Below are 11,191 nucleotides of genomic sequence, written 5' to 3' on the forward strand. Positions count from 1 at the left end.
CCCAAAATCACTGTTTCTTTAAAATCTCAGCTGTGATAATGTATTAAAATACATATTTATTGCTCTGTTCTCATTTTTAGAAAGGTTGATTTTAGTTGCTATCACGTTCTTTGACAAATATGTAATTTTTAAAACTACAGAAAACCTGAAATACATTAATAATAGGCATCGGCATTAAACAATACTATTATCACATACAGAAGAATATCTTCCTCACTAAATGTTCCATTAACAAAGAACTGTCAAATACTAAATGAGATTACTGCTCTCTTAGTTAAGAGCTGCATCCACACAAAATCAAACAGCACAACCGTCTTCAAGTGCTAATAATTCAAATAACCAGACAGGTGAAGGACTTTTAAAAAAAAAGTTATTAGTGATCACAAAAAAATGTAATTACACCAGATCACATATGAAGTTTAGGTTTCATTCCCAGCAGCTTGGTAATCTAGTATTTTACCTATAAGATCATTCTTTGAATTTAAACTGTTTAATTTACCTATTTTGCTCTTTTTGCAGCAAGCTTTTCAAATTGGAAATAGAAGTCTCAAACTCCTCTCTCAGGGATGCATGCAAAGCCTTAGTTTTTTTACAGTCTTCCACTTGTGCTTCTTTTTCTCCAGTGACCTGAATTAATGCTTTCACTGCAGTCTGCAATTCGGTTTCTAAGCTCTTTTGAGTAACCTACAAAAAGTTATGTAATTTCTAAACATGTTTTGCAACAAATGGATACAATTGTTTCATATTTAAAGTATCAGTAAATATTTATGCAATTACTTGTCTAATCTATTTATACTGGAAAATTATAAGCAAGCTGTACCTCTGTTTTTTGCAATGAAACTTTGGCCTCTTCCAGTTCTGCCCTCAAATGTTCTTGCTTGATTTGGGATTCCTTTAACATTTCTCCTTCATGTCCTAAGCAAAAAGATACATGCTTACATTTAAGAAAAACAAGATATTTACTAAAAAATGCTTCTATCTATTTTCTGTATTTATAGATAAATACATTCCTACAACTTAATCAAGTTACATAATGTATTCATGTCATTGTTAAGGAAAAAGCCTCCAAGATAATTATTCAACTTATTAAGTAACAGTAACCAAAATGTAAAATTACATATACTTATAAAATTTAACAAACTGCAGCCGCTTACATGTATCTGGCATAAAAATGATACTAAAACCTTCCTCTCCACTGCCCAGGGAAGGGGAGGCTGAAAATTGCCCCAGTTCTAAAGAACAAAAGGTACTTGCATCATACACTATAAATATTTTGTAATATGAATGGCTTAAAAATACTGAAAATCAAGTTCTGAAAATGAGTTTCCTCAGTGGCATCTGATTGTATGTTTGCAAAACTCAAGCAATGTATTTTCCCACTGCAATCTTCAAAAGCTCTCACTGCTTGACTCACCCTTAAAAAAGAACCCTTCAAAAATAGTTATACTTCCAATCCCAGCCAATCCTTTGCCTATTTGCAAATAAGATTCCATTTAAAAGCTGTAACATTTTGGGGGGTTATTTGGCAAAGATGTGAAAACATGTCTTGTTGAACACAGAACAAAGCTACTATTTATGGACTACTGAATAAATATACTTTGAAGACCCTTCACTAACTTGATTTGAAACAGATCAATCCAGTAACCAGGAAAAACACTTTTATCTATTATTGTGCCATGTTTACTCTACAAGCCCAACTGAAATGGGAAAAATCTCCAGAACAGGAGCAGGGTTATACAGTGTCCTGGTAAAACTTACTTCTGTTACAGAAAAGGAATGACAGGGTATATGGCACCTTTACAGTAGTGTAACATGTTCACACTACAGTTTACTGAAGAGTAAAAGAAAAATCCCTCGCAATGAAGCTGTCATGTCAATACAAAAACAGGGTGTAGCCTAAGCCTAAAGAGAAAATCTTTGTTATGAAATAAGGGCCTAGATTTTATACATACACAGATTACACTATCAGTCCTGATCCCACATCAGCAGCTTCTGTTCCAAATGAAAATATGGCCTGCAAGGCCCCAAAATTCTGCTGCTGACTAGTAACAGGGTAAAATTATCATGATCCTGTTTCCTATACTTCTATAACCAATTACATTTTAACATAGCAGAGAGAACTCTTACTTTTTGCTTCTACTAAGTCAGCAATCTTATTTTTCGATTCCTGCAACTGAGTCTTGATGTCTCTTATGATATCATCTTTTTCATCACTCTGTATGGTAAGAACTGAAATCTAACAAAATTAACATAATATCATAATGAAGTCTAGAAAAAAGGACAGATTCTCATTTTCATTTGTGCACCATGTATGATTAGCATACATAGTGCCGTCATTCAAGTTAAATAAGGTGGTCGGTCTTAGCCAAATATTGATCAAGTCATATTACTCTGGGTGAAAAAGCTCTTCAGTTCAAAATCAATACATGAATTCCAACAGACTAAAGATAGTGGAACATCACTAAAGTTAGCAGAATCTGACTTACATGAGGCTCCAGCTGTTATTTTTGTCCTTTTTACTGATGCCCAGAAACACTCCTTGCCCCTTTGCAATGTCACATCCATTCTCAGAGAAACCAACAACTCTTGACCTTCCCAGATACAGACTCCTGCTTACAAACTAAAAACTCTTATCACAATTAATTTCTTCAACTTAATCAGCCTTCCACCATGGCTACCTCATCACCACTACAAAAAAAAAAAAAACTACTCTAATCTCAGATTCCTAAACTCTCTTACCAGCCTGGGGTCTGATACGCATTATAATCCTTCTTCCCACCTTCCTTCTTACTAGATATGAACTACACCTTTCTTAACTATGAGGAGTGATGACTGCTTTACTAATTTTATGCTTCTGCACAAGCCACTTTTATAAAGGCAACTATATGTACAGAGAACAGAAAGAGTATTCAGTGTTTACATGGTGCTTTTAAATCCTGTCACTAAGATGTCCCTTGTTACGATACAGCAGCCTAATTCATATTTTATTCCAAATAAATAACACAGAAGGAACATACCACAAAAGGTCATTTGCAATATTAATTTCCATCCTTCCAAAATACATGTATTTTACAAACAACCAAGCACTTTTAAAGTAATTATTTTCATTTGATATATCAGTAAGTCACAAAAGCAAAACAGTGTTCAAATATTAAAGAAACTGCAAATTTGTTTCAAAAATAAAGCTGTACATATTAGATTGTAAAACTGAGCAAACCTGCTTTTCCTTCATACTGACTTCCAGTTTGCATTCTTTTTCAAACTTGTCCACTTTTTCTGCTTCTTCTTTTACTTTTGAGATATAGTAATAACCATAGTTAATATACTAGCTAAAATATACTCTATTTTAAATACAATTTCCAGTTTAAGATTGCTTATAATTGTACAGCTGTACAATTTGTTTCCTAAAGAGTAATTGTTGAGCTCATGTTTGAAATTATTTTCTAATCAGACAAATTAATTTTTGCGCCAGCTTTCCACAGAATTAGTCCATTATTCCATGTATCACTTAATAGTTCATTATAAGAAACTAAGAAATGCACATGTAAAAATGAAACAGGCACACAGTAGTGTAAATAAAGCAAATATTTAACTAAAATTTCTGTAGCTATACACTAGTGCATTATCATTTAAATAAACCAACTACATAAAATAAGTAGTGACTGTACTTCACAGACAAAACTTAGACTTCGAGTGACTATTTGAAAAATAAAGTTCTAAATCTGACCCATTGGAAAAACAATAAAAGGGTCCAGGCATTTAATAGCAGGCAGCATGAATGAAAGAGGGTCCAGACTGTCACAGAATTAACAGTTCACCATTCTAGCACTTTGTATCTTTCTGGCCTGAAACTGCATGCAATAAAATCCATGAAGCACAACATTGTTAAGCCTGCAGCATAAACAAAATAAACAGAATTCTCACATTTGAAACACATTTCCAATCTGGTGTTCCCTGCTTGCACACGAAGCTCTTCAAATGCCATTATCGTTCTCTAAAAATGAAATTCAATATATACATTCGTACAAAACTAAGTACTTTCAGTAATGAAGAATTATCTTTATGGCTTGTAAACAAACAGTATTACAAGCTCGTTCATATTTGTAGGAGAAATTTTGTTAAAAACAAAATTCAGAGCATAAACATATTTTGAGTTAACAGAATGTTATAATTATTCAAAGTTGGAAGTTTAAGAATTTCTATACTCAAGATCTAAACAATTTCAAGGATTAAGTATTTTTACCGGTCCATGTTTGTAGATCCCTAACACAACAGAGGAGGAGTTGTACTTTTCTTAATTGCTACAACAACCTATAATTAATATTTACCCATTATACCAGGTACTCTCTGACTCTGCTTAATATCAAGTTCATCACTCCCAAACAATGATGCCTCACATTTCTCTATAATAAATATACTAGGGTCTTATCTTCCACACTGGAATAATTAATAACAAAAATATGATTAATTTATTTGGCAAGTCTGCACTTCTTTTACAAATTAAAAAGGTAAAAACTCTCTTTAAGTCAAGGAATATTCACACCTTATACTTCTTATTCCACACAAAATCACCAGTTTCCATAATAAATTTTGTTGTTCTGTGTCACACTCAAAACTGAAATTAACTTTCTTTGTTCATCTTTATTTTATATTGCACTTTACATTAAATAAAATTATCTAACAGAATAACCTTAATATACCTGACCCCAAAACCTGACCCCTATGCAACCTGCTCTAGTTGACTCTGCTTTTAGCAGGGGAAGTTCTCCAGAGGATGCTTCCAACCTCAGCCATTCTGTGAAATCACCAGATAGGTGAAACAGAGTACAAAAAGACAACGGAAGTTATGGCAGTCACCTAACACTAAGCCGATCGTACATATCACACAGATCATAGGGATCTGCATCCCAAACTGATGCGTTTTATCCAATGAATGTGCCCTATACAATACAAAAATAATTCCTGAAAAGGGACTGAAAACCTGACTTCCTGCATCACACATGACAGTTCTAATCACTTTATGAGAGAACGTTCTTTGTATGAATAGTATCTCAACATATGCACATAACTCAGATATCTCAACGTATCCATATAACTTGGATCACATTTGAGCCTTTTAACAAGCTACGTCACTTACTTCAACGTTGTTATTAAGTTCCACGTATAGTTGTCTTGTTTCTTCTCTTTCATGTTCATCTATCAAAGTAAGAATGAACCATAAAGTTGTCCTTTTGAAAAAGAATGCCAGCTGTCAAAGCCATTATGCTTAAACAGCATAACGAAATAAAAAAGGAACTATAGGCTCTTTTCTTATTTAAAAAAATCATTATGAAACAGGGTGCCAAAAGTTATATCATCTGGAGGAAATGTATATTCCATCGAAACATCAAGCAAGCTCAGCTTTTCAAATTTCTTTCCCAATCTCACTTTTTCCGTGAATAGTGTAATTCTGGATCAATTTATATAACTATATTAATTTTGAATTCGTTGAATATTAATGTATCAAAAGTTAGTGTTTTAAAAACTGTAATATAAGATTTAGCACTGAATTTCTTCCCATCAGCAGAGATACCCATGACCACAGAACAGTCATTATAGAATTGTAACGATACTCCATCTCTTTCGTTTTTTCATTTTTGTAATTGATTATTATTTTTCCTTAAGAAAACAATTGTAGAAGAGAACAGTAAGAAACACAGCTATCAAAGAAGTACAATACATCTATACAGAGGTGTTTGTAGAAGCAAGGCTAAAAAGCAACAGACACTTCTTAAGTATCCGGGATCAAGTTAGTAAAATTTTAAAGATTATAATAACAATTCTGAATTTCAACAGAATAAAATCCCAAGTCAAGATTGTATTTTAAAACCTCAAGAATTTAAACTTTGTTAAGTTACCAAGCTGTCTTGGCTTGGTCAATTTAGTGAGAAGAATGCTAGTTACTCATAGTGTCTCGGGGTTTAGACCTTTTTTCCCCACAAATCTGTAACTGCTCCAAACAGGATAACACCAACCCTGGAAATTTGTTAGAGAGAGATGGGAAAGGTAACTAGAGTAGATTCTACTGCCTAAACACAGGCATGAAGTGCCACCTCATAAGTCTTAATATATTCAAGGTATCTGGATGGGACTGAAAAACGTCAATGGACTGACAAGACTTAAGGAGGCCTGCACTCCTCTGGAGTGGCTGCTAGTGGCTAATCAGGGCTGCTTACACTACCTTAAACCTGTATCAGTGTTTTAAGACACATAAATAGCTCCCAGGCATGTAACCTTTTAGCAAACAATCATACTGACTTCAGAAAACCTCTGGATTTAGAATTACAAAACATATGTGTATTAGACCTATGGCTTCACTTCTAATTTCACTCTGATGCAGAGCCACATACAGTTTATCTCAACTGGAGAACGTACTTGGAACAGAATGATAGCTTTTTTCTTTCGTGAATTTAGAGAAAGCTAGAAGTACATTTACTTTCATAAATCAAAATTTAAATAGCATTTACATTTGGTGGACTTCTCTGTAAAGTGAGTACAGGTTTCCTTGAGCAGATTACACAGATGCCTTGAAGCGCTGCTTCTAAAAGAGGGAAAAAAATACCGTAACATGTTGTCACAGGAATGCATGGTACTTTGCATACCTAAGTAGTAACAATGTAAATGCCCTGATGACCTTTACAGTTTAACAGCTATATGTAACTTCCCATACTAATACAGTTCTCAGCAAAAAAACTATTTTCACAAAAACATACTTGACTGTATTACTTACTCTTTCAAGAGATCTTTATTTTCACATATCTCATCTTCCAGTTTTAAACTTAGTTTTTCATTTTCAAACTAATTTCATAGGGAACAAATACAAAAACACATTGTTATTGAAAGATAGGTTAGAAATATACTTTCACTTCTCAAATCTCACATGAAAAAGTAGTTTTTTGTATCAGAAGACAGAAATCTGTTTTATCTGATATTACATGCTGAGACATCTTTTGTTACAGTTTGCATGAAAGACATAACAATAAACAATAATTTACCAGCAACTGAAACACTTACAGGTATGTTATTCATACATACATTCGCACACTACATGTGCGCACCCCTTCTCAGAATAACCATTTTCTCAAGGCAAAAGTCAAACAATGAAAGATGATTCAGGTTACTAAAGCCAATGCAAACAAACAAACAACAACAAAAAGGAAGGACCAATAAATTGTTTAAAACATGTATTTCAGTCACAAAGCTGTCCATCACTACCAGCGAGGTAAGAAACTGGGATAAAGCAGAGCACACTACTTCCTGTATGTGCTGAATACAGAAATATGCATGAGCATACTTTACACATACCAGGATGATGAAAGCTTATTCAGTCTTTAACAGGTTTCTGCATACCCACAGTATGATGTGCATGTAAATATTACAAAGATGGAATGCACATTGTTAAAAAGAGGAAAACCATTTTTAAAAAACAAATGTTACTTTTTCCTTTAATAACAGTAAAGCCCTAGGTCATTGGTATCTAGCCAAATGGCTTCTTTGAAGTCATCACGTTAACAGTTCAAAATTTCTTCAACCTCTGCAACATTCTTTAATTGTATGAGTAATATTTTCATACTAAATCAGGAAGAACTTTCTCTTTACTTTACATATTCAATGTATATTGTACAATACTGGCCTGCAATTCTTGAATGGCTTTACGCTGTGCTTCAATAATCTTTCTATTTTCTTGCAGTTTTTTTTCTTTCTGCTTTAGTTCTGATTCTACAGTTAGTTTCCACTGCTTGATCTTCTCAGCCTCTTTGTAGAGTTTTGAATACAATTCATTCATTGTTTCTATATTCTATTAAAATAGGTTCCACAATTAATTAATAACATTTTAGACACATATTTATCTCTTAGAAATACCACAAGAGTAAATTTTTTTCCACAGATGGTGACACAAGCTTATATACGATCAGGAACCAAAGTTTAAATCTTTGTGCATCCACTGTGTATGTATCAACAGACATTACAGAATAAGTATGAGACACAAACGCAAGTGAAAAATACCCCACTGCCTTCAGATATAGTGACATCACTAAATAGATAGCCTTAAAGATATGGATAACTGCACTCCACCAAAAGTCAATAAAAGTTTTGCTAGAGTTATCAGTAGAGCCAAGATTCCTTCTGTTAGGTTCTTCACACCATTTCCCTCCTCTTATTCTGACAGATACTGCTGCGTTAAGTAAAAGCAGCTTCAGAGATTTTGTCCAAGACTACCCGCGATATGTTTTTACAGTTAACTCATACACAAAGCAGGAAGAAAACCCAACCAATCTTGTGCTCTTAGAACATCTTTAAAGTGCTGTACAATCAGCACTTGATCAATGGTTTAGGCAGGTAAGAGTAGTACAGTAGGCCACAGGGCAGTTCTGCAGTTTGTTTTAGGTATGATGTCACCTAACGCTATCCTTGTTTTGGCTGCATCATGATACCATTACAGTCCTGTCTGTACTCTAATAGCTGCTAGGGCTAAAGAAGTTTAGTCCTCGGGAATTTGAAAATCATTAGGAGGACTGCAAGAAATACATTCCATTTTGTTGCAGCAAACAGCATTTCATATCTGGGAAGCAAAGGAAGCTACCGCAAAAAAAAATTAGCTTTACTGAGCTATACTAAAGCAGAAAAACGTTGGTAAAGATGCTATGAGAAGAATCAAATGCTTGAGGAAACCACTCCACTAAATGCATTGTTTTACAGATAAAATAAAGCCAGACAAGGCAATTGGGATAATCTGCTTCGATTTTCCAAAGAATACTCTGACTTCAATCCTGCCTTTCAACAGACTATTCAGAACCAGTTCTAGAAAGATATTTAAGTGCCTAAATCTTATTCTGATTAAAACTCCCAGGCTTCCCAGGCACTTTAAAAAAAAAAAAAACAAAAAACACCAAAAAAACAAACTTGGAAATCACCTTAATATTGAAAGGTTTATCTCCAGGCATGTTCACTGAATCACAAATACCCCCTCTAAGTGATTCAAAACAAAAAACCAAAAAAACAAACTTGGAAATCACCTTAATATTGAAAGGTTTATCTCCAGGCATGTTCACTGAATCACAAATACCCCCTCTAAGTGATTCAGCTTTAAACAGGAAACAGAAAACTCTTATTCCCTTTTGACTACTTCCTTTAGCCCTGAATAGTGCTTTAGGCGCTGTCTGGGGAACAAATTAAGAGGCCCTAAGAAATGAGATATGCAGAGTTTATACTTAGCTGACCTCTTCATCTACCTCAGAGCAAAGTTTTACTTGCTGTGAAATTGCATCTGAAATATGAAGAGATTTTGATCAATGTATTACTAAAAAAATAACGATGGAATTGTATTTAACAGTGTTACAGCTATGAAATTGTTAAACTACTCATGAAAAATGTCAACAATATTAAATGATTTTAAAAGAATGTGCAAGGTAAATGCTTATTTTAGTCTTACCTGAATCAGTGATTTCACCACGGTTCGGTGTACTCGTTACAAATGGCAAATTAAAATCATCATCTGGGCATTTATTAAAACCCTGCACAAATTTAAAAATTATTTTCTTATGGATAGATTTGTAAAGAAGGATTATAAAACCCAGAAAAAAGTACAGCTAATGTGAAAATAGAGTTTTCCGTTAATAAATCAACTACCTACAATTTTCAAAGCCCAAGATATTGGTAAAGGCTTTGGAACTCTCCTGCTGGCTTATGTCCCAGTGGCTTTTCAAACCGTTGGTCTTTTGTAGTTTGCTTTATAGACTACACTGTGGCCAAAGCAGAAGCTTTTGACAAGAACTTATTAGCTATGGCATGCCTGTACACAGCTGCATGGTAAAGGACTCATTAACCAAAACGATTTTTTTCAAGTCCAGTATTTGATACTTATTTTTTGCTTTAATCCCAAGAGTACTGCTAAAACATATCTTATTATGTTTTAGCATGAAAATTTCATTTTACAAGGTGTTTTAAAAGTCACAGAAATTTGTCTTGTAAAAAGTGTAACTCGTCTCCCGTCGGGATATCACATTTGAATCTAAACATATTTCATAAGGAGCCTCAACATGAAAAAATATTTTGTCGAATTCACGTAACTCGGAGTGTAGCGACGGAACATTTTCACTGCACACTTGATCTGGTGGGACCAATAAATCAAAGCCAGTAAGGGTAGCCAAACGGTGTACTTCCCACTTACTATTGTGAATTACGCACATCAAACATGTATTTATCATCGGTGGTGTACAGTTAAAATACATAGCAGATGCTCGAGAAGATTATTCTATTTGGTTTTGATAGAAAAAAGTAAAAGTCTTTGAAATTAAAACTTAAGATGTTACCCCCCAGCACCAGTCTTAACAGTTTGCAGAAAAATGAGTTCAGCGCACCCGCTTTCATGCATACGTATGCATATGCTTTCCAGGACGGAGGTTCAGGATTTTGCTTGGGGACTACCCGGGAGGACCGCTCCCCCCTCTGTCCCCGTGGAAGGGCCCCTGCGCCCTTCCACCGCTCTCGCCCCGCCGCCCGCTCGTCAGCCGTCGCCTCCAGAGCAACACAAGGCAAGGCAGGCGGCAGCACCGTTTACCTGACACAGCCCCGTTGCCCGAGCGCTCGTCTGGGGTTTGACTGCAGACACCTGACCACCGCTCAGGCGCGGTGGCACAAACAATTTAAACGGTTTTTCTTTTTCCATGGCCTCGGAGAAAAAGGCGTGTTTCACAGCCAACACCTCACGACGGGCACACTAACGCCCCGAACTCGCCGGCTGCTGAGGGAGGACAAAAAAGCGGGAAGCGAAAGCGCGCGATCCAGGCGGGAGGGGAGGCGGCGGGCGCGGCGCGCGCCGGGGCGGAGTACGATACTCAGGAGAGCGCAGTTCTGTTACAGCGCCGCATCGCCGCAGGGGTCGGCGTCGCCTAGTGCAGATCCCAGATCTCGCAGAGCAGGGAGGTCAGCCTGGGGTCCTTTGTTCTCCATGTCACCAGCACCTCCGCATGGGTGTGGTGGAGCGTGCGCAGTTCCGTGAGGCGCCCGATAAGGCGGGCGAAATGCTGGGGGTCCTCGGGGTGATGGATCTTCGAGTACTTGTAGAGGATGCCTAGGAGCGGCTCCTGCAGCACTTCCACGTGCCGCTTGTTCCTCAGGAGCGGGCGGTCTGGGGGAGCGCGGCGGGAGA

General features: G+C 36.1%; 2 protein-coding genes across 2 annotated transcripts in view; both read right to left on the reverse strand.

The window, feature by feature from the left end:
- SYCP1 (synaptonemal complex protein 1) overlaps positions 1-10,708 on the reverse strand; it is a 26,926-nt gene extending 16,218 nt beyond the window's left edge. The window contains exons 1-12 of the mRNA XM_019470313.1: positions 10,601-10,708; positions 9,473-9,554; positions 9,261-9,307; positions 7,673-7,837; positions 6,770-6,837; positions 6,507-6,580; positions 5,138-5,196; positions 3,925-3,994; positions 3,218-3,291; positions 2,128-2,236; positions 821-915; positions 500-684 (exon numbers count right to left, since the gene is read on the reverse strand). Coding sequence (XP_019325858.1) covers positions 500-684; positions 821-915; positions 2,128-2,236; positions 3,218-3,291; positions 3,925-3,994; positions 5,138-5,196; positions 6,507-6,580; positions 6,770-6,837; positions 7,673-7,837; positions 9,261-9,307; positions 9,473-9,554; positions 10,601-10,708 — 1,136 coding nt within the window. The remainder of the gene's footprint in view (positions 1-499; positions 685-820; positions 916-2,127; positions 2,237-3,217; positions 3,292-3,924; positions 3,995-5,137; positions 5,197-6,506; positions 6,581-6,769; positions 6,838-7,672; positions 7,838-9,260; positions 9,308-9,472; positions 9,555-10,600) is intronic.
- Positions 10,709-10,931: 223 nt separating this feature from the next.
- Positions 10,932-11,191, reverse strand: part of LOC103893550 (bile acid receptor-like) — a 6,470-nt gene continuing 6,210 nt past the window's right edge. Inside the window, exon 10 of the mRNA XM_009272705.1 lies at positions 10,932-11,170. Within this exon, the coding sequence (XP_009270980.1) occupies positions 10,932-11,170 (239 nt within the window). The remainder of the gene's footprint in view (positions 11,171-11,191) is intronic.

This window comes from Aptenodytes forsteri, unplaced genomic scaffold, assembly GCF_000699145.1.
Source record: "Aptenodytes forsteri isolate BGI_AS27 unplaced genomic scaffold, ASM69914v1 Scaffold142, whole genome shotgun sequence".
Classification (NCBI taxonomy): domain Eukaryota; kingdom Metazoa; phylum Chordata; class Aves; order Sphenisciformes; family Spheniscidae; genus Aptenodytes; species Aptenodytes forsteri.